The following is a 24,281-nucleotide window of genomic DNA, read 5'->3' as shown; positions in this document are numbered from 1 at the left end:
TTCAAACTAAAGAATGGTAATTTACAAAAGTCCAGTTTGAAAGTGGTTTTAACTCTTTGGGAAAAAAGTGTTAGCTTGTTGTGACTGCTCTTGAAAAACGATAAAGTAAGCAACTGCCCATTATTAAATAAGAGCAATCTACTTTTACTGGTTGTTCAGCAAAGTAATAATACCACTGCGGGGAAAATTAACAGGTGATTAGTGACTGTTTTACTGCAGAACACACAAGTATTTTGGCTTTTATCAGCATCTTTTTCCCTATGATCTATCAACTTCTTCCTATGAACTATGTATTTTTTGGATGAAGTCCATTTTCCTGATTTATCTTAATTCCACTCACATTGTTGTTGTACTAAATAGGAGTTCAGAGTCATGCATTTTGACTGATTTCTACAGTGTCCTTATTGACTAGGCTCCACAAAATATCTTGCAAAGGTATTCTTACAGGACATAAATTATTTTAAAATGCCTTCGGGGGAAAAGCAACAGCATTATTATTTTCTTGACACAGTCTCAAACTAACAGGGAAAAATTCCAGGAAAAAAAAATACACTTGATGGCACATTGATTATACAGGTAGGATTTCTGCAATGGGACTTATATGGCAGCAGAGATTCAATTGGGTCTACAATTCCCAAAATATTCCATTTTATGAATCATCAAGAAAAGCTCTACAAATGAGTGCAGTTCATATTAAATCTGAGAAATACATTACTCACCAGATTGTGCTTAATGAGCTCCTTGCCAAACTCAAAAGATGATGAGGCACTGTCTGTCAAGTTCTTGAGCTCTGCCTGGAATTACACACATTCCAAAATTTTAACACGAAAACAAAAAAGCACACAACCATAAATAGAGCTTCATATGAGCCCCAAAGCTGATAGAAAGACATCTCCAGCAGTGCTGGGTCACTGGAAGATTTTTGCCTTCCCACTTCTATGTGATGATTTTAGCAATTGGATAATACATACAGTCACAAGGTCAAAAGTGGACTGGGAAAAGAGTAAGACCACTGTACACACAAGTGGACAGATGGCTTAATACCAGGGAAACTGAAATAGGTGACATTCCCAAGAGAAGGACACAATGACAAGATAAATCAATAATTTTGATAATGGCCTTAAGACAGATAACAAGGAAAAGAAACCTGTACAGAATCTTGAACTAAAATAAAGGTGAACTGAAGGGCTGCCCAATAGATACCTCAGCCGCCTTCCCATTGTAAAGTCGGAAATGGTTACAAGCCTTAAGGTTAAGAGCAATGGTGCTGTCAGGAACTTGCTGAAGATAAACAGCTAGCACTTCCTGTGATACATTGTAGTAATCCAGTTTGTAATAGCATAGGGCCACGTATACATTCAGAGCCAGGTATTCCCTGCAGGAAAGAGGGGATTAAAGAGAACATTTAAATCCCACCAGATAATTATACTACAAAACATTAAAATCAGTGATAAAGCTCTTACATGTATATACATCTTTTACAAGCACATCAAAACCGGAGTTTCTGCAAAATGCTTATTAGGTATCTTTAGAGCTCTAGTTTGTTAGGTAAGATGGCATAGATCCAGATCCAAATTCGCATTAGTTTTTTCAATGGCAGCTACTGCAGCTTTACAGAATTAGCTACAAAACTGTTGGTTTGCAAATCTGGGAAATGGTGGCAACTTCACACTAAGGAAATGCACAGAAAGTGAGCACTGTATTTGGCCTGGCAGAATAGGATTTTCTATGCAATGCTTGCAGAGACATTTAATATGTACATAAAACTTTGAAAATATTTTAATGGATCTTATTATCTTATATCAAGTACAATTATTTCAAAAATAATTACAAGCCATTACAAGCTATCAAGCCAGAAGAACTAGAGACAGAAATAAGACAGGCATTTGTGGTAACAGTAAGTAAAAAGGATAATTGTTATGAAGGTTACTCATTTAGCTTTGAGTGATTGCTTCTACGGGACTTGGAGGTTAAAATCTCTTCCCCAAGCATTACATGACATACTTATATACATTATGATAGACTTCTCTGAAGCATTGAAGAGGAGATAGTGACAAAAGATAGCTAAGTATTCTGGGACAGCAGTTTCTATTTTATTAAACAATACTTCCAGCCACTTAAGAATTCAATTTGTTCCTTGTTAAATTCTGAACTAAGAACAGAATATGATAGAAAAAAACATCAACAACTGTCATAGCACAATAAATAGAAATGGAAAGAATTTCAGACTTAACGGAATGTAAGGAACTCTCTACATAAAAACTAAGAACTGAACACTTCTCAGAAAGGCTAAGAGGTTAAGGAGTAGTCAGTAATCACAAACAAGGGTCACCAGACTGGCCACCACAAGGGGAGAAAAAGAAAAAGACAAAGCAGGTACATAATCTGCTTCCATATATCATTTCAGAAGACATAAGTAATGAAAGAAAAAAAGATCTCAGAATGAATTACATGAAAACATCACTACAAGAAAGCAATGGAGAGCAGACTTCTTTTTAAACATGCATTTTTCAAGAGTGATTTGCAATGAACAACATTGATGGGGTTGCAACTTGTGTGCATTTTGTGGTGGGAAAGGGACATAGTAATTGTGGAAAATTCCTACTTTCAGAAACCAAGCAGCTAAATGGAATTCAAATACCAAGAGTATCAGAGACACTGCAGTAAGGTTTAGAGTAGAGATGCCCACCGATTATCAAGAAGGATGCGTTTGTAGATATCAATAGCTTCTTGGTAGTGGGACCGCATGTAGTGGATAGATGCCAAGCTAAGCTGATCTTCTGTAATGTCTTGCAGGTTCTGGTGAGAGCTCATCAGTTTCTTCTCATCACTGAACTAAAAAACAGTGTGATACATTCTCAGAAGAGTTCAGTGAGGAAAAAAAACCAAACATTTTAGGTTAATTAGCTGAATTAGTTTTGTCCTTGCTGGTGAACAGCAGGTGATTAATATTAAACATCTGGAAAATCTCTGTTACTTTCAAGTTAATTTGACCAGTGGAGAAAGCCAAACATTAAAGAGGCAGACCAGTTGAAACTAGATAACTGTGAGGCTAAAACTAAGCACATGTTTTCCTTTAAGGTGTGATTTAGACATAATTACATGTCACGTGCCTCGATGGGTAAGAAGGGATAATCTGAATTAATTATTTCACAGCCAGAATTTTGCAACACAAGATTTGACTGTTATTGTTCAAGCCAGCAGAAATTTTGCTGTTTGTAGATCCAAATCTTATTTCTCATGGATAGCAGAAAAGTGCAAGACTTGCCAACAAAACAGCACTAATTTTCATGAGACTTCTTTACAGCACTAACAAATTCTCTGTCATCAATGCCTTAAAATTCCAGTTACTTTAACTAAATGATTTATTTTTAAAAGCATTGCTGTATAGCACATAACACACACACACACGGATAAAAATAAGGATTAGAGTTAAACATACCTGTTATGTTTGTATTACAATAGTAAAGTTGAGGCTATTCACCTAATTAGTCTACTCAAATCACTTATTCCAGTGCTTCCCTTTGCTGATTCAGCTGATTCAACAGTAATTATGAATTTCTCTTAGACACAAATTCTATCTTACTTTTTTTTTTTTAATTTATCTGCTCAGTTTTTGGCAAATCCTTTTCCTCTCTCTTTGAGCCAGTCACAAAATGATACTACAATACAAAGGCAAAAGAAGTTGCTGAACAGAACAGCAGTGGGCTTCATAGTTTCGTAAACCCCATTATTTCCAAAGACTAACTACGTGAACTAGGAATTCTTCAACTTCTCTTTATCTCAGACATCTGTAAATGCCAGTGCCACTACAAAAATGTTTTAAAATTTCTCTCTTAAACTTAACAGATTTAAGTAAAGAGAATCTGACATCAAAGCTAACATTCAGGATTTATACTTTCTTTCACCCAAAACTCAGTCTCTTCAGCAGCACACTACTTGTTAAGTATAATACAGGATGGTACGAAACCAAATTTAAGGGAATATATCTATGTGTGGTAAGTGAAATAAGCATTTAATTTTTGTTGAAGTTAAAGTAAATTGCATGCTTTAAACAATATTACTTCTTGGATACTGAATGACTTAGGAGGATCAGTAATAGCCTATAGACCATTTTGCTCAAATTGCTAAGTATAAGACAGCTGCAAGTTAGGAAAACTTGGTACAGTTCAAAGAAAAATAAAAATAGCGGCTTATAAATTTCTGATTCTGTTCAAGTCCCAGGTTCCTCGTGATCAAAAATACATCAGGTTCCTGTTGTATGATTTATGTGAAGTGAGTTGGTAAGACTTTCCTTAGATACATGCTGAGGGCATCTATTCTGAGATCATGTTTTCACACTTACTTTCTCCTCCACATTTGAATACAGTAGGTTAGTTGTGGAAAATGTTTGATCTCCTGCCACCACAGACATTTTAATTATTCTGCCATGTTGCCAGCATGAATTACACATTACCCAGTTGAACAGAAAACAAAGAAAGCATGAGTGAAGAAAAGACATCATACCTTATGTGCCAGGTGAAAGAGTAAACGGTTCTGGAGACGACTCTTAGGTGCTGTAAGGAAAATTCAGTAAGTATCGCTACAAAGAACAACTCACAGTGTCTCTTTTCATTTTTAACTCCCCTTCTCAATAGACATACATGCACCCATATTCTTTCATCAACTAGTCCAAGTACAGTTCTTTGCAGGTCATGCCCCAGGGCAGGTCCTACCAATTTCAGAGTGGTTTCCTGCTTCCTATCTTCATTCCCTGCCCATTTCTTTTGAAATCCCTGTTGAGAATAACTTTTCATTGGCCTCTGCTTTCCATGAGCCAGAAAACTTTTATGAATTGCACTATCATTTGCCTGCAGGGCCTTCTGGATAGTTCTCTGTTTTTGCACAAGTGACACACAGCACAACATCTTTTACAAAATACAAAGCAGAACAGACAAACTCATAATCGAGGCTCCTTCTATGATGTGTCATATTTGAAGTAAGTCGTGATTCACAATTCTAGGAATCTTGTCAACTTCCAGTGTATTGCAAAATGCATCGCTGCTACCATTTTGTTTTGTATGCACATTATATTATACTTAGTTCTAATATTTCTTGTGTCCTTAGGAACAAAAGACACATGAAAGAATCCTGCAGTCAGAGCAGATAAGATTCAAACTAAGCTATGGCAAGAGATTTAAGGGAGACATCTCCTTTCTAGAGCCACCAAAGTTCATGAAATTTCTTGCTCTAGCAGGATTAGGAATTCCATTTAACTCACTCCATATGACACAAATTGTTAACTGTAGAGCTTTAAGTCACCAGAGAGAGCCTTGTGCTTCACTGAGAGTGACAAAGGTCCTCATCCAACAGAGCTATTAATTTCTTTTGCAAGCAGTCTTCCAAAAAGCCTTCTCTTGTTTCCTGTATTTTCTTTAGCCTACTCAGTTAATGAGCACTCTCATTCTTGCTCAGATCAACCAGCTGGCAACCTGTGTCCCACAGAAAGGACGTACATGGAATCTTTACAGAAAGCAGAATTACTTACTGCGTTTATGAGGCCACGAAAGTGCAGAGTTAGCAAAGCAATGGCCTGTAACACAAAGCTATAATTCTTCAGACATCCTAAACCATGAAAGAGGGCTCAAACCAACAAAACCACTCCCCTCCAAGATGGAATTTTCTAGTAATAAGTTAATTTCTTTTTTTTTAAAAGCAATTTAGGGAGAGATTTCCAGACTTCTTACTCTTTCTCCACATAGTAAGAAAACTTTGTATAACAGTGAGCAATGCCAAAACCCAGGCCATCCTCATCAGGTTGGCAGTGTAAGGCTGTCCACCTACTTCTGACAGGCACAGCAATTATTTCTGCCCTTTTCTCCTTCACAAGCTGTGTTATTTAACCATATTCCTAGAAAAAGAGGACAGTGAATTGTATCTTTAAAGAACTGCTAGGACAGAGAAGTCCCAAAAGGCAAAGGTGGTATGAGAGAGTTCTCAACAAAACCACGTCATCTTGCAAGTTATTACTGACAGAGCATCAAATTGTTAAGAAGCTAAATGGTCTTCAATCTAGGATGTATGTGGAAATTCTTATTAGCCTAATTATTAAAGAGTAGAAAGTGTTTCTGATCTACAATCAATATTGTATAATCAGCAACAGCAGTATAACTGACACAATAGTACATTCTAGAAATTATTTCACCCATTGAGTTAGAACGTTAAGAGTACCTTAATTTAAATGCATATTATTCAAAATGTTGTCAGCAATGATACTGTGGTAACTCCATATGTGCCCCAACATTAATTGATAGGTTTCAATATCAAAGTTTAGAAGGGTTGCACATGGATCCCACATGTGCTTTTGTGCAAAACTTAAACCAACCACAACCACCCTTCACAATTCAAAACATTTGGTCATCAAAGACTCCAAAAATACAGCAGGACAGATTGTGGGATTTACACTGAAAATAACATATTGTATAATCACAGTACTACGAGTAAAGACACCAATGTTCCTTTTTGAGTAGGTTTTGTTTCTTTTTTTGAGTGGGTTTTAGCATTAATTTCACTGTGAAAATTGTGACTTGCAAGCAATACTCTCTCAAGAATCTAAACTGAGGAATTCTTGTTTCAGTGCTGCCCTCGCAAACCTGGCATCTGATCTGACATCAAAAGTATTATTTACCTATTGGCAAAAGCTGTAGGGTTAGTCCACGTTATTTTACATCTAAAAACAGGCAAAAGATGAAACCTGAGTTCTGATGGTGTGCATGGATACACGGAGGGAGAAAAAAATGTCCTGCTTCAGAAGATACTATATGATATTATCCATTTGATATTCTTTAAAATAAGACTCTTCTACATAATGACAGCCAGAGAAGGAGGGGCAAAACCAAAAAAAAAAAAAAAATTCCTGTCGTTATAGTAAGCAGAACCAAGGAAACACTGGATATCAGCAGTTTCTTTTCTGCCAGTGCCAAATGCATTTTTTGCGGAAGACAAGGAAACGTGAACAAGGTCAGATCAGTTTCCAGAAAGAATTTGGTTATGAATATTGGATAAAGCTGTTGTCAATCACTGGAGCAGGAAGTGATACAACTGCCTCAGAGATAATTATTTTTAAGGGACATTAGGCTTGTTCTTTTATTACTCTCTGCTGCTACCAAATTTCATTGTCACTGATCTATTAATGCCACAAAGAAGCACAATCTTCTTTTCCTGTCCTACTTTTTCAAGAAGACAATTGTACTTTTTTTTTGTTAATTAAATCAGTACTAAGTAATCCAGGGATCATAACGAACATGATGACAATGCTGCATGGCAACAAACTGGACCCTGCTCCAGGTCTAGTATTGGCCTTGTGCTGAAGACATCACTGAAGTAGCTGGATAGGATATATCTCTTTCTAGCTAGGAGATATATCTCTTATATATCTCCGGTATTCGTATGCTAGAATTTTTGTCATGATCAATGCTGATGTTCTAGGCCCTAAAGTCATAGTTGGCATTGATCTTAAAAGTGCTCTGTATATTTTTATGTGCTGACACTTAACAGGCACCTAGCAAAGTATTTGTTAAAGTATAATAAACAACTACAATAAGAGTGAAGACAGTTATCTTCACTGATGATTAAACAAAAAGTTAAGCTCACTAGAAATGGCAGCTCAGACTCTTGGTGGGTTCCATATTGCTGCCACAGGCAGTAAGATGATGATGAAATACAGTCATGGACAATCTGGCATTTGTGCCCTCTCATTTGTGCAAGGCAATGCTGGTCACTCATCCAGCATTAACAAATCCCATCTAGCAAACATAATGCATACGCTATAGCAGCACTTCACATGTTAACCGACGTAGAACACATCAAACATATACAGGCAGGAGCTGGTAGGAATGGAACTGTACTGAGAAGGCTCCAGTCAGGTAGCCCAGAAAATATGACCAGAGGAAACCTTATTCTCCTGTCCCTGAGAAACAACGCCCTGCTCACCTGAATAGAGTAGCTGAATGAAGCCCTCTGTGCCTCAGAACCACAACCTCACTGGTGGAGGGAAAATGCAAGGGTATGGGAAAAATGTTTGGAAAAAACATGGTCCAACAGTGAAGTTCACACTTACACACACTTGAATAGCTCAACTGTTCAGAATTTTCTTGAAAGAAATTTACAGAGGACATTCATTGAAATTTTCCCATTCCCAAAATACTTCAAAGCCAGTTCAGCTATGTTCAGTTACTTGCAATATATACACATTTCATTTCAGTCATGCCTAAGCACAGTAAGTTAAAGATCATCGAAGCAAAAAACTATCAATTATTCCTGTTCTGTAGCTTCCACTTTGAAAAGCAAAACAAGAAAATAAGGTTAGTAGTTTTTAAAGTTTAAATACATATAAATTGATATTTTCACTTGTGCACTTCAAAAGTTCCATATATCAAACTCTGATGGTTCAAAACCACAGCTAAAATGCAGTGAAAATGAACTACTGTTCTCAAGAAATACAGTACAAGCAGAAAACACATAATTTTGCATGTAGGTGAACACGCAGTCTAAAGAAAAAGAAAACCCGGCAACTTTTCCATGCCCACTTGTAACTGCACATTTTCACTGGTGACAACTATCTGACACCTGGCAAACATTAGTACATGCATAGCCAAACTGCTTTGGAAAACGTCTTTGTTCTTACTAACCCATCTCTGTTCTGCTTTTGTACAATATTGCTCCTTCCAGTATAGGCTGTGAAATGAGAAGTATCTCTGTTCGGTTAAACCACATGCAGATCTGGCACATGTAGAGTTGTGAAGAAGTAAAGTAATTATAAAGCTTTGCCCATCAAAAATTAGAAGTAAGAAAAAAAAACAAGCAAAAAACTTTAATGTGTGGTTCAGCAACACAACTCTCTGTGCATGAATCTTAAATTTAATTGTAAAATTCTGTTTCTCCTAAAAAGACTGGTTTTCATAACAGATGTAACTGCAGCCTCACTTATGTGCACATTTTGTGGTTTAAAAGAACACTGCTAGTTCTTGTGCTTTTCTTAATGCAGTGCTAACCAAGGGCTTCTGAGAGCACTAACGCAGGCTTCTAAACACTAGGATTGGTTGCCAGGATTGCTGTGCAAGTGTGGCAGGCTGAGTTTCTGGTCCTTGTCCTTTGCAAGGCACAGGAACTGGGAAGGCAATATAAGATTATTTGTTTTTATAATTAAAAATAGTAATTTATCATTATTATTTATTAAATCAAGACGAAGACTTTCAGCCTCATTCTCCCAAGACTAGATGGCCTAGCACACAGCATGGAAAACATATGTTCAGCCAATGTATGAGAGCACAGATGCAAAAGGAGTAAGCAAAGCATCACCTGGCAGCTTCACTATGGGATGACTACGAAACAACAGTAGCTGACTTGAAGTAACTCTACCTTCACCTCAGATTCAGGAACATTAGTAACTGTAATGTAAGGGGACAGCAAGGAAAAGGGAGAAGCCAGAAATATCTGAAAGGAATTTGGAAGAAAGCCTAGAAGAGATAAAGTACAACTGTAATGAAAAACCTTCAAAGGATTTTTCTTTATTGCCTTTTTGCTCTACTACTTAGGTTATATTTGCAGTAATTCTGGTTTATATGACTTTTGGTATACAGATTTATTCTTTCCTGAGAGAATGTACCATTAAGTTTTAATTAAGTAACAACAAGATAAGAGAACACTTCACATCAATTATAAAATAAACATAAAACTTTCCTCCACAAGAGATTGTGGACTATATATCTTGTATGAAATGCAATAATTACCTCATGGCTTTTAATGCTAATTTCCTAATTTTTAAGTATCCTGTGTATTTTTCCTCAGACAGTTAACAATAAGTTTTTTAAGCAACAGCAACAGTACATGGCAAGAGGAACTTCTATTTGACTTCTAGATATTCACATGTTTGTGTGGAAAATCTATTCCAGAAAGCTAGCTGACATTTATGTTCCCTTTCACACAGAGATTCCATCACTGTAGAAATTTAGAATTATAGCTGAAAAGAAATTTATTTCTCCCTCATTTGTTTTAGCACTATGCTACTTTCAGGGCCTTAGCATAACTGCAGCAATAAACAGCAAGCAGTATGCAAGAATTCAGGCAAAATGATCCCAAAATAGCAACGGTAAGCAGCCCAACACTAACACTATCATTTTTTCAGCAGTATTCAAGGCAGCACTGGATAAATGGTGTTCTTCTAGAGACTTCACCTGTTGTGTCTATATCCAATGAAATATTGTGCTGCTTCAGGATCTTTGCAAAACCACAGAAGAGATCACAAGACGTTATGGCCTAGCTGTCAATAATACGTTGCGAACAGCCATCACTGATACAATCCTAAGATGTGAAAAAAACCTAAAAGAGGATGTCTCTTGAGCGAAAATAAAATGGTTCAACCTCAATGTAAGAAAGACTGAAGTGATGGGAGTGAAAAGGGGAATATGCAACACTTGGAAGCCTTTAATGGAGAAAGGCCAAGTGTTAAAAATCTTCAGCTGTGACTGCCTCACCACCAAGCTTAAGTAGCCAGAAATCATCGGTATTACTCACAAGAAAGGTTTAGCACCTCACTATAAAAACTGGCATGCTGTCCTTCCTAAACAATTACATAAAATCAGGAACTGATGTTACTAGTGTGAGCACTCACTTATTGTCTGTTCCCTCCTTCAGCTACACTCCCTACATCTTGCACTCCTTTCTTAATATCCCTGCCCTTTCATCCAGAACCTGAGTACCCTTCCACTCACCATGCTACTAAAAACTAAGCTGAAGGGGCACGAAAAAAATAATGTTCCCTCACTTCCAGCTCACAGTTAATAAAAGTGCATGCCCAGCTGTGTATCTGTCATCTCTAGAAGGGATTACTGTAAGTCACGTGATGTGAAGCTGATGACAATGACTCCAATTGGTACAGGATGCAGCCGCTTGCTTTCTTCATGGCTTAGGTCAAAGTGACACCTCGGCCTCTATTGCCCAATTATTTTTAGATTCCAGTTCAAGTCCTAGATTGTAATCTCCAAAGCTCAAATTTGTGGTACATTAAAGATTAAATTATTATCTGTGAATATTAGAAATTTACACACCTCTTGAACAATACAGATCAAAGCTCTGCATGAAACTTTTTACAACTGGAAACAAAACATTTCCAGTTGTGGGATTCAAGCTCAGCATGATCTTTCAGAGGATTTTAAAAAGACAGGAGAATCTAATTATTTCTGAAAAATACTACAAAACTGTCCTTTTTGAAGGCACTCCTCCACAGTAGCAGAAAGCACACAATTATTTTCTCCCTACCCTATTTTCAGCCCAAGACTAGAAGACTAAAGGAAGAAAGAAAAGAGAAAACCCATACTTCAATAGGAGTTTTATCCTAAAAAGGCAAGAGTCAGAAGTTGACTGAGAGCATCACTACTATTAATTCTACTTAGAAAGCACTGAGATACTATGGTTATGGGAAACATTATAAATCACTAAGATAAATTGAAAGTGATGGGTAACAAAATTAAACTGCACAAACATTTTTAGGCAGTAAAAATTGCCTTGGAATCTAATTTCCATTCCTCTTCTTTAAATGATCCCATGCACGTTCAGATTAAAATAGGACTGTAACAATGTGACTGCAGTGAATTCTGCGCCTTAAAGAATCAGATACCTAATATATGACTTATAAGGCAACAAGACCACCTAATAAGTCACTCATACTATGTAAACAGAGGTCTTGTCCACATCAGGGAGAATACTGAACTCACTCAGATGCTTATTTTTTGATAATTTCACTAGCCTAATTAGCTTCATCTGCACTGGCTCAGACACATGGAATCAGTTAAAAGAAAAGTAACTTTTTGTTGCTGGTCAGCATATTCTGAGTTTTGTATTTAGAAACCAATAAGACATTATTTTCCAGATGCTTCTTTCTGTTCCAGCTGCTCCACCTGCCCAAGGTATTTTTAGGAAGCAAACTGCATCATAACTCTCCTGTTCAATAAAAAAAACAACCCCAAACAAAAAACCCCAAACAAAAAGAACTTTGCTCAAAAGTATTCTTTATCCCTATGAAAAAAAAGCATTGCATACTTTCTCTGGAAATCACTTTAAGTGTTCAAGTCAACAAGTAGTCCTTTCCATCAGATATACATCTCACCTTTCAAGGCTGCTTGTTCAGCTTGCGTATACATCCCCAGAAAGAAGTATGTACAGGCAAGGTTCACCCAAACATCTGGATTGCAAGCTGGTTGTTTGGTTAAGGCCTCATATTCCTGCAACAGAAGAGAGGGCTGATTTTTTAAAAACACGTAATAGCACAGACTTGTATTAAATATCATTCTTTCTTCCACCATTTTACAATGTATCATTAAATTATTGAGATCAAATGACTTATTCTCAAGTTCACTCCAGTTCTTACAACAAAACTGTCATTTGACCCAAGTTGCAGAAGGCAAAGGCAGGGACTGGGAGGATAAAGAACTGCCCACTGTAGGAGAAAGACCAGGTTCAAGACCATCTAAGGAACCTGAAGGTACACAAGTCCATGGGACCTCATGAGGTGCATCCACAGGTCCTGAGGGAACTGGCAGATGAAGTTGCTCAGCTGCTATCCATCATTTTTGAGAAGTCGTGGCAGTGTGGTGAAGCTCCCACCGACCAGAAAAGGGAAACATAACCCTCATTTTTAAAAAGGGAAAAAAGGAAGATCTGGGGAACTACAGGCCAGTCAGTCTCACCTCTGTGCCTGGCAAGATCATGGAGCAGATCCTCCTGGAAACTATGCTAAGGCACAGGTCAAATAAGGAGGTGGTTGGTGACAGCCAACATGGCTTCACTAAGGGCAAATCATGCCCGACAAATTTGGTGGCCTTCTACGACAGGGTTATAGTGTTGGTGGATAAGGGAAGAGTGACTGACGTCATCCACCTGGACTTGTGCAAAGCATTTGACACTGTCCCGCATGACATCCTTGTCTCTAAACTGGAGAGACATGAACTTGACAGATGGATTACTTGGTGGATAAGAAATTGGCTGGATGGTCACACTCAAAGGGTTTTGATCAACAGCTCGATGTCCAACTGGAGACCAGCGACAAGTGGCGTTCCTCAGGGGTCAGTATTGGGACCGGCGCTGTTTAACATCTTTGTCAGCAACATGGACAGTGGGATTGAGCGTGCCCTCAGCAAGTTCGCCAATGACACCAAGCTGTGTGGTACAGTCAACATGCTGGAGGGAAGGGATGCCATCCAGAGGGACCTTGACAGGCTTGAGAGGTGGGCCCATGCGAATTGCCTGAAGTTCAACAAGGCCAAGTGCAAGGTCCTGCACATGAGTCGGGGCAATGACAAGACCCCGCAAAGCACAAACACAGGCTGGGCGGAGAATGAACTGAAAGTAGCCCTGAGGAGAAGGACTTGTGGGTGATGGTTGACGAGAAGGTCAACATGAGCCGGCAATGTGCACTTGCAGCTCAGAAAGCCAATCGTATCCTGGGCTGCATCAAAAGAAGCATGACCAGCAGGTTGAGGGAGGTGATTCTCCCCCTCTCTCGTAAAACCCCACCAGCATTCAGCTCTGGGGCCCCCAACATGAGAAGGATATGGACCTGTTAGAGTGAGTTCAGAGGAGGGCCGCAAAGATGATCGGAGGGCTGGAGCACCTCTCCTATGAAGACAGGCTGAGAGAGTTGGGGCTGTTCAGCCTGGAGAAGAGAAGGCTCCAGGCAGACCCTACAGCAGTAAGGTCTCCTCCCTTCCAGTACCTGAAGGGGGCCTACAAAAAAGCTGGAGAGGGACTTTTTACAAGGGCATGTAGTGATAGGACGAGGGGGAATGTTTTTAAACCAAAAGAGGGTAGATTTAGATTAGATATTAGGAAGAAATTATTGACTGTGAGGGAGGTGAGACACTGGAACAGGTTGCCCAGAGAACATGTGGATGCCCCCTCCCTGGCAGTGTTCAAGACCAGGTTGGATGGGGCTTCCAGCAACCTAGTCTAGTGGAAGGTGCCCCTGCCCATGGCAGGGGGGGTTGGAACTAGATGATCTTTAAGGTCCCTTCCAACCCAAACCATTCTATGAGTCTATGATTCTGTAATTCTGTGAAAGTGTCTCCTGCTGGTGCTCCTGCTCTCCATCTAGCCATGTCCAACATGCAGCATAAGGCAAAGCTGGTAGGATCACGCAAGGTTCTCACAAGACTTGAAAGAATGCCATCCACATACTCCCAATCCCAATAAGCCTCTCATCCCTCCCAGCAACACAACCCCTTGCCTACTCTGTACTCTTCCTCCAAACATATGAATTGGAATTTTTCTCTGCCTATGGAGAGTTTACCAAATTGTGTGTCTACAGGTGGAAGACTTCTTACCTCAGGGGAAAGACACAGATGTATATATAGCACTAGATAAAATAAGCCATGGCCAAAGGGCAGTGAATCCCAAGAACAGAAACATGTTGACAACAATAAAGTTTATAGTTTGCAAGCATAAAGATTTTTTTTTTCTGTTGCCAAGTGAAAGTAAACTTCACTCCCAAACAGAGAAGATATTGGTAAGGTATGTGCTTAAAAGCCAGCTCAGTCTTGCTAGCACTTTCAGGGACTAGCTGTCCTTCAAGAAGATTTAAAATAAATAAACAATAAATTTAAAAAAAAAAGAAAAAAAAAAGAAAACATTTACATAGAGGCAAACCTTTCCTACTGAGGCCAGTTCAGTCTTGACGTAGGCCTGTCATGGAGCTCTGAGAGACAGGCCACTGCTGTTTATTGGGACCATCTGGAATGTTTCAAAATCCGTTCAGATTAAATGCACCCAAAGGTCTCTTTCGGCTATGGCTTCAGGCAGATTAATTAGAAAAGACAAAGAGCATAAACACAAATCATGTTCTGCCTTGGCCATTCAAAGCAAGCAATAAATAAAGAATGCTCTAGCAGTACCAATGTGAATCTATGGAAACACAGTAAATAAAAATGAGAACTGTTAGTGCTCCTTACCCTGTAGTTCTGGGCCATAAGCCCAGACTATGTGCTGTTGCTCCTTTCCTCATTAAAAGGCATTCAACATCAGTCTCTCAAAGAGTACTTCACAAGAGCTTTCCCCCTCCTCTCCAAAAAACCAACAAAACCAAACTACATACTCCAAAAGCTTTCCCAACAGTCAACCTGTGGCATATTTTTGCCAACCAGGAGCGTAACAACTTCTTGCTATTTCACCCTCCTTCACCTCTCGCCCCTATCACGAGACACATACACTTTTCTCAAAAGCAGGCTGCCAGGTTGATTGCCTACAACTATGGACGCCTACTGACAATACTGAGCTCAGTAGAATTCTGCTCAGTGCCCTTATTACTTGCCTGGATTCTCCAAGCCCATAAACACAGATCCCGAAGAGACAATCACAGAATCACAGAATGGTTTGGGTTGGAAGGGACCTTAAAGATCATGTAGTTCCAATCCCCCTGCCATGGGCAGGGACACCTTCCACTAGACCAGGTTGCTCAAAGCCCCATCCAACCTGGCCTTGAACACTGCCAGGGAGGGGGCATCCACAGCTTCTCTGGGCAACCTGTGTCAGTGTCTCACCACCCTCACAGTTAATAATTTCTTCCTAATATCTAATCTAAATCTGCCCTCTTTCAGTTTAAAACTGTTCTACCTCGTCCTGTCACTACTCGTCCCTGTAAAAAGCCCCTCTCCTGCTTTTTACAGCCAATAAACAGGCCAACATATAGGGCTGTCCCTCAAGTGCTCAAAGGAGATGTGGAGATACTCATCGTAACCTGGCTACAGTCGTGACAAAGAAGCCTAGAGGACTTCCTTGAGCCAAAAATCCATCTTTTACTTTCTAGCTTCAGTTGTCAGGAACTTGAGCGTACCTGTATTCTCACACTTCCAGCAGAAGTACTCAAGCAAGATCAGATACTGCTCATGGATGAACCACTACCCTAGTACAGCCCTGTTCCTTTCATGATTTACTATTTGACTGAAATTATCTTGAGCAAAGTCACGGTAGGCAGGAGGTTCCATCCAGTGAAGAGGTGGAATTGCTCCTGATTCTCTGCTAGGAGGGAGGCAGCAGACAGGAGAGACTGTTGGAATCGCTTGCTGTAGTTTGTGAAATTTTGACAGAAACAATGCACTGAAGGCTCTGGCATGGCTTTGCTTTCATGTGTGCAGCTGATGGGCCAAAGTGGCATTACCATGTCTGGCAGCTGTACCACGCCAGCATCCTGTGTGCCTAAGCCTAGTCAGAGGGTGCAGAGTGTAAATGTGAAACCTGTCCTTGAACCCAACCTAGCAGCACACCTGCCCTTGCCAATTGCTGTCTTAAATTGTCAATATCTCAAACATGTCTTACAACCCTCCCTTTCTTAGGGTCCGTCTGCTTCAATTTATAAGATCAGGCAGCTCAGAAACAGAATCATTGCACTGATGCTCAGATTCCGGTCCTGGAATGATGCTGGGAATTTCTTCAGGAATGTTTAAGATTAGCGCTGTGAACAAGTCATGGCAGAAAGACAGGTCGGTTTTTCCCCATTAGGGATAGCAGAGACGGAAGACTCTAGAAAACTAATTAGATGCTGCCATCCACTAGGGCAGTTCTGGTTGCCATACAATGCCAGGAAAACACTAGACACCCACTGTTAGTAAAAATCAGTTTGTGAGTGAAGGAAGCTAGACAGTCCCCAGGGAGGGACTACTACCATGACTGCTGGAAGAGCAAAGTCCAGTGCAGTACCATTTGTAATTTGGTGTACAGCAGTAGGGATGTTCCCACCAGACCTGTGTCAGTGACACATCCTTTGAGAAAGGCATCTACTTTCTCAGAAAGGGGAAAGTGTGACCCTAGTGAGACTGAGGTTAGCCTTGGAGCCGGAGGTCTGTGTTTTTCATTTTTTCACCGCTTCTCCCAGTAGTGGATGATGGTCACCTCATCCCAATTCCTAAGCCTCTCCAAAAGTTGCTGTGCAACCAGCACACCTGGCTCACTATGAAAGTATCATTATAAATAGAAGGATTATTAAGCAGCATAATTTCTGAAGACCCTCATCAGGTATATGGAACACAAACCATGATCTGGGAATACAGTGACATAGACTATGTGTTGGTGTTGTCACTTGCAGGCATTTAGGAGTGTGAATCATTTAGAGCACATGTAATGTCACTCTGGAGAATTCTCTGCAGAATCTTCTACCCGTAGTATTTTATTTACAGTGCTCTTGGCACTCCCCAAAGAGTGTTCCAGGATCTAGAGGGTATAGATAATCAAGGAATTTGTCCTTGAGAATACAGCAACAATGCCTCTGTAACATAGCAGAGAAGACACAGCATTACACTTCAGCCTTGAAGCTGATAACTGAAAGGCAATTCAGCCTCCACAGTCAGCACTCTTTCCCTTGATTACTACAGGCTTCAGAATTACAATACGGTGTTCTGTCCCAAAAGAAAGTAGGTTGAGATGCACAGGCTCATTTCCCATATGCCACCACAAAACGACAAAGTTATCAGGACTCATCACTGTGCCAAAAATCAGTCTTAAATCTGAAAAGACAGGCCCTGTGATCTCTCACTTAAAACACACACACACACACAAACAAACCAACCACAAACCATGCATACAAACCTTCCATTGTCCCTGCTTGGGCAGAAAAACGGGAAAGAGACGATGCTCTTGCAGTTTTTAAAAGCCTGAATCAACAGCATCACCTAGTGGTGAAGCAAACACCACAGACAAAACCTAATCTCAAAAAAATTAATTAAATGCTGTTACTCTTTCGTTGAAGGAAACATTTAAAATCTACTCTGGCTATAAAAGCACCTACTGGGTATTCCAAATAGCAGAATTTATTTCAAACAAATTGCAAGCTATTTTTCATTTGTATACGGACATTTTTCTTTTTTCAAACTTTCACTCCCTATTAACACCTAACATCTAGGTAGAAATTAATTACAGCAACTGATTGTTACGTTCATAATCTTTAAATTCCACAACTCTAAACATGAATATTAAGTTACCACTATGTCCTATACTACTATTCTACATTCTATACTGTGTATACTGGCAATTTGATTCACTGAGCATTTCTAACATGTCCAATAGATATTTCTTCACCAGTTTTTTAAGGGGGAAAAGTGTCTTGTAAACTTACTCGGAAGCTTTAGAAATTCTGTTTCTGCCTCATGTATGAATCTTGCGCATGTGACCATTGTTCTATAATCCATTTCTCTATGGTTATTTTCTTTAAATTACCATCTGTTTTTAATATTTCTTCCAGCGAAAGAAAGCACGTTAAAAGACTGCAAAACCAGCTATACTTCACAGTTATGCTTCACGGTGAATCGTGATGGAGATCTCCCTCAGCTGACGTTGTCTGAAACCAATAAGCCTTAAATGGTGCAATGCAGCATTGTATGGGCCCATCTACAGGAATACAGCAATGAGACAAACAATACTCAGGCAGACTCAGTTGTTTTCAAATCTTCACTAGCTTACACGCAGCCCTGTGGGTATCACCACACCACTCCATAACACTCCCTGTTCTGGTGTGCACACTGATACCAGCTCTCAGAGGTACAGAGCAAGGCAGACAACAAAAATTTGTTAAGACTTCTACAGAGAAATATGCTATCACAACTGAGAAGATAAAGGGATCCCAGGGACACTAGCAACAAATTGATTGGCAACAAATTGTGTTTCATTGGAGACATAAATGGATACAAGAGAAAGAACTGCATATGGACTCATACACTGAAAGAGGCGCAACAGCACTGTATGGTGCAAATATTAAAAATGTATGTGTATTTGAATAATCAACATGTCTTTTAGTGACTTAAAGCTTTTGGAGAATAAGAATGTCTCATTTCATTGAATTACCTAATACAAGAAAACATAAAGAACAATGAAGTACATTAAATGGCCAGGGGCATCAACCTCTAAAGAAAGAATTAAAAAAGCATGCATATTACAGATAAGCTACACAATGAAGACAGACATAATTAAACCTGAAAAACAAAACTGTGGAAAGCTAGCTGCAAAAAGGGAATGGAAAATTTAGGACATGAACTATGATATTTAAAGGAGCAAATTAGGCTACTGAGCCTAGTATTAAATCAGACAGTAGATAACATTAAAAAAGGTCTATTTTCATAGGCAGATACCCTTTTTTTCAATTCAAACTGCTTTCCACAGCATCTGCCTTATTACTGTACATTTGTACCTTAAGTAGCTGGCAGAACTGTTCCCTGCTAAAGAACATCTTTGTCCTCTTGTCATCACAACATCCCAATTTCCAACCTCGGGGAGCAGGATTACCCCACCATACCTCCAGTGCTCTCTTGTAGTCACCCAAATGAAAGGCAGAGTATCCGATCCAAAGGTCAGCATCCTCCTCCTGCTCACCCACGTGCCGTTTAAACTTCATAGAGAAGAAAGAATGTAAGAATTTTGTCAGCTGCCACACAGTTTATAAAGACCCACAGATCATCAAAGTAATACTAGGCCATCTTATATCACGGATGGTTTGATAGCTGTGGATGCTACTGGGGCGGAGCTGGTCTCACGTTTCTGAGGGAAGCGGCAGGCAGCTCTCACGTGCCAAACCCAGTTCTGCGAAGTGAGAGGGAAAGCTGCCGCAGCAGGGCCTGAGGGGCGCGGAAGGAGGCGAGGGGGACACAAGGCAGGGGAAGGGTTCCCCCCGCCCCGCAGCCGTGTCGGGCAGGGCACACGCCTGGCAACGACGGTACCGCTCTCCCCGAGGCGAGGGGGAGAGCCAGGGTGCCGGCGGCGCCCTTGGGCCCGGGGTCTCCGCCGCTGCCGTTACCTCCAGCAAGGCGATCGCGCCGGTGAAGTCCCTCAGGGTCAGGAGCTCTTCCAGATGCGGCACCTTCTTCCCTTTCTTCCTCCGCCTGTCTCCCGGCGGCGGGGTACCCCCCACAGCCGGCTTGGCCCGGGAGAGCATCTGAGCACAGAGCAGAGCGGAGCCGGGTCAGAGCGGGGCCTCGGAGAAGCTTCCCCCGCCCGAGGTGGGGGAAACGCCGCACCCGCCCCGCGTCCCCCGCCCCGCCGCCTCTCACCATCTTGCCGCCGGGCCCGGGGTCCTCGCTCCGCCGATGGCGCCGTTGCCAGGGTAACCGCGGGACGGCGGAAGGCGGTGGCGCAGACCCGCGCGCGCCGGCGAATAGGTGCCGGCTGGCGACTGGCGCCGTCTCCTAGGGTTCCGCCTGCGCTGCGTCGGTCCCCGCAGCCCCCAGGGGAGGGGGCTCGGCCCCTCGGTCAGTCTCTGGCAGCAGTGCCTGGCACCCCGGACGCACAGACCCCTGTGACCTGTGGTCTAATTCCAGCTCCTGGCACTTAAACCTCCGTACACACACACAGGTGCAGAACAGAGTACCCTCACGCAGGAAAATAGTTAGAAATGGAATTGAAGACAAGAGACACTGCGCTGATCAGGGACAGGGCAGGGCCAGAGAAATGTGCTGGCGAGCAACCTGTTTGCACGTCACCAGCCCCTTTAATCTCCTTGTCCTGTGTCCCATAGCAGTACCTCCCCAAACCCCTTTGATCTCTCCCTTTCCCCTCTTTTGGTCCTTCACCTAAACATCCCATAATAAGTCTTTCTTCCCTGGCATCCCATAATGAGTCTCTCATGCTTGCAGCTGTAACCCCACTCAGTCTGCAGGGTGATCCAGAGGGCTGCTTCCACTAACCAGAGTTGATCCTGATCGGTTGATCCCTTTCCTGGGACAGCCCTGTGGGGAGGGAACCCCACAGATGTTTATACTTTTCTAGTAAACATAGCCACTCCATCAGTGTTTCTATAATTATAAACATGGAGAGCATAATATAAAATGTTACATATGTAGCTTGCGTACATTTTAACAGTATACAGTAGCTGATCTCTCTGGCAAAGTCTGGATAATTTTCAAGCACAGCTTGTTTCCTGCAGCATCTCTGACATTGCCGTTTGCTGCGAATAAAACAGACCTCTCCTAGTTACAGAGGAACACCAAAGTCTGGGGAATTCCCAAACTTTAATTTTTGTATTGCCTGAATCGCACCATTAGCAATTCCAGTGCAGAGGACCAATATGTTACAGTACTGCTGACAACTCAAGTAGCCAGAAAACACATGTCCATGAACAAGACTAATGAGGTATCTATATTTCTAACATTTTTCCCTCCTTGAGAAGAAAAATTTTTTGCACTGCATCAGAAAAAAAAAAAAAGGCTTCTTTTGTATGAATATACCCTGTCACACCGCAATCATCTGTAACATAGTCCAGCAGTAAAGAACTGCATGCTGCTTCTTCAGAGGGTGGGTTCCATGTTCACTTTCTCCTGATCACTTCAAGGTGACTTGACCCAGGAACGATACAACCAGCTTGCAATGGTCCCCGAGAGGTTACTCTGCAACCAGGAACCACAGGAGCACAACAGCACCACGATGGCATCCCTTGCTTATGAATGTGCTTTCATACCACAGGCCATAAAGGAAGGCAAATAATCCACTCTCCCACAGAGGATTTTTGGCAAGAAATTAATTTTTAGTTGGCCAAAGTGATAAACAATGTGTGCCAGTGATTTGGTCTCCTTTTATAGCTCTTTATTAAGTAATGTATTATTTCTGTCAGGAGAAAATTAATTTTCCATAAATAGTTCTAAAATTATTTGCCTTTTCAGAGATTTGGTTTTAAGTGGTTTTTTATGTTGTCAAGACTGTATATATAGACTAATTCATATAATACAGATATCTGTCCTCCTATCAGTTGTCTAGGGTTTTCTGTTATCTAACAGAAAAAAAAATTTCAGCAGGCTAGAAGGCTTAAGAGTTTCCTCTATCAGAATCCTGTGAAATCAAGAAAAACATCTAGATTGACAGGGATATTGTAAGATGCCTTTTTCCTTTCAGATCTTAAACAATGCCTCAGAAGTACTTCATTTCAAACTGAAAGAAAATAATAATTGTTGTAAATACTTTACAGTAATTTTCAGTACTGCCATATAATATTCTGACTCTGTACAGTAAGTTAGGAAAACCCAAAGGTTTTGGTTTGAGTTTTTTTTTACCATACAAATGCCAAAGTAAACAGGGTAAAGGAGAGGAAAAGAAGGAGCAGAAGGTGTCACTTATTAAGGTATTATACTTTTGACTGAAAAGCAAGCAGACAGTACAATTAGGCAAGTTTCTTATTTTTTAAAAAAAGTAACTGAAAATATAATTTTACTATATTGCTTTCTTCCATTTTTCATATAGATTCTTTCACAAGATCCTGCTGTTCTAAGAATCAACGTAGTAAATACAGCTAAAATATTGACTCAAATGGAAGAAAGCTCTCAGCTGCTCCACAGGTTGCTCCCATTTCCCAGTGGCTTCCTGAATTTTTATGTAGTGGGTCCAAAGGTGGGGAATGGGTGAGAGCTAACAGATGTGCAGTGACAGAGGGTTAGCTGTGGGCACAAGAAGGACAGTGTCAACTGAGATAAAAAGTAATAGCAGTGCCTGTTTAGCCCGCACCCGGGGCTAAACAATAATAGTTTTTCTCTCACCTAATGTCCCTTCCCCAACCAAGGAAGGAAATTGGGAAAAAGAGGGAGACTCGTGAGTTAAAATGAAACAGATTTAATAAAATCAAGAAACCAATATAACAGATTACACAAAACACACAAAAGTATACTTAGCTAGAGAGTTACAGCAAGTCATCCAAAAACACCAATCACCATCACTGAAAAAAAAGTTATGCCATAAGATAGAAGAGCAAAAATAACCCCAACCTCTCTCCAGCAAGCCCTTCCTTTTATAGTGAGCTTGGTGTTAATGGTATAGAATACACCTGTGGGCCAGCCTGGGTCAGCTGCCCAGCATTTAACTGCTAATGGCCTTGATCACTATGGCTGGCCACAAACTGAAGCAAAATCGCAGTGAAACCAGGACAAGCAGCCAAACCAGTTTGTTTTTATTTGCAGAGAGTGTTTTGCATGGCACTGGTGGGATTCCAGCATCAATCCACACTGTGGAGGGGATTTTCTTGATCAAAAGTTTTGTGATCATACGCAGCAGGGGGTGCTTAGAAGCACAACATGTTTCTCTGCTGCCAGCTCTCTGCCTGTCAGGAGGAACTGAGATGGGAGACATCTTCTAACCTTAACTATGCTTTAGAGGCAAGTCCCCTAAGCACTGCCTGTACACACACACCTCTTTATGGGTAATTTTGTTGCCTCCAAAAAGATAACATAAGGGTTAGCTTCAACTGAGCTTTAACTCACCTGCAAGATGAGAAAGTAAAAATTTATTCTAACTGGACATAATGGTCTGGCTTCCAGTTACAAAATTAGAAATGTGTTATATGTAAAGCAGAACTATATGTTACATTTAATACCAAGGATCCTTCTTAGCAGCTTCAGCATGACTCAAACGGAGTTGTTCTGGCACGTTCTCAGCAGGCAGAGCAGTGACTCTGCCTGTCAGAGCATTCCCTCATAGGTGAGGTCTACAGCAGTATTAAAGGACAGGATGGTGAGTTTGGTTGTGATTGTAATCAATCAAAACCATAGTCTTTGCAATCAGAAGGGTTGCTAATTATAAATTGCACAACTCAACAGGTGGGCCATGGATTGAATGCAGCATAAAAATTATCTCCTGACTTGTAGAGGTGCTACCTGTAGATAGTGTGTGAGCAATATAAGTAGGGGGCAAAATGCTAAAATTTGGCATTATGGCAATTGGTGTGGACTCTGCATACAGGAGTGGTCTAAAACCCATTCAGAGCAGTAGGAGTCTCCATTCATATCTGATGTTCACTAAAGTCGATTGTGTAGGAGGACACGTAACTTAATCCTGTATTCTCACCAGCATCAAATTGACCAAAATATTTTTATCATATCTGCTGTAGAAATTATTATTAAGATGCAGATCAAAGTAGGTAGAGATGTTATAATCTTTTCCTCATATGAAACACCAAGAAGACATTTCATAAATTAAAGACAAGTCAAGAAGTTCAGCTACTCTATTAATAACGCTGGAAAACTGCTGCAGTTCTTACCATCGCCATACTACTAGCCAGTGGCATTATCTTGGAGGCTGTGAGCTGTAAAATGATTAATGATCATGTTTATTCTCACACAGAATTGCTGGGAGAGAGGGAATTGACTTACGCTGATAGCAGCAAAAGGGAAGTCATGCACCTGTGACTAAAGACCAAGATAAGCATCAGAGAGTGTAATGAGCGTTTAAATAAAAAATCAGAGCGTGGAAAGTGAGGTCTAAGAAAAGGAGAGGAAGGAGGGGAAGGAAAGAAA

General features: G+C 40.6%; 1 protein-coding gene across 1 annotated transcript in view; it reads right to left on the bottom strand.

The window, feature by feature from the left end:
- IFT56 (intraflagellar transport 56) overlaps positions 1-20,116 on the bottom strand; it is a 51,239-nt gene extending 31,123 nt beyond the window's left edge. Inside the window, exons 1-8 of the mRNA XM_068401479.1 lie at positions 20,061-20,116; positions 19,808-19,945; positions 19,310-19,402; positions 12,146-12,260; positions 4,507-4,556; positions 2,690-2,835; positions 1,204-1,375; positions 720-794 (exon numbers count right to left, since the gene is read on the bottom strand). Coding sequence (XP_068257580.1) covers positions 720-794; positions 1,204-1,375; positions 2,690-2,835; positions 4,507-4,556; positions 12,146-12,260; positions 19,310-19,402; positions 19,808-19,945; positions 20,061-20,063 — 792 coding nt within the window. The 5' untranslated portion in view covers positions 20,064-20,116. The remainder of the gene's footprint in view (positions 1-719; positions 795-1,203; positions 1,376-2,689; positions 2,836-4,506; positions 4,557-12,145; positions 12,261-19,309; positions 19,403-19,807; positions 19,946-20,060) is intronic.
- Positions 20,117-24,281: the final 4,165 nt, after the last annotated feature.

The sequence above is a fragment of the Nyctibius grandis genome, chromosome 5, assembly GCF_013368605.1.
Source record: "Nyctibius grandis isolate bNycGra1 chromosome 5, bNycGra1.pri, whole genome shotgun sequence".
Taxonomy (NCBI): domain Eukaryota; kingdom Metazoa; phylum Chordata; class Aves; order Nyctibiiformes; family Nyctibiidae; genus Nyctibius; species Nyctibius grandis.
The sequence above is the reverse complement of the archived record's forward strand: the minus strand, read 5'-3'. Positions and strand labels throughout refer to the sequence as shown.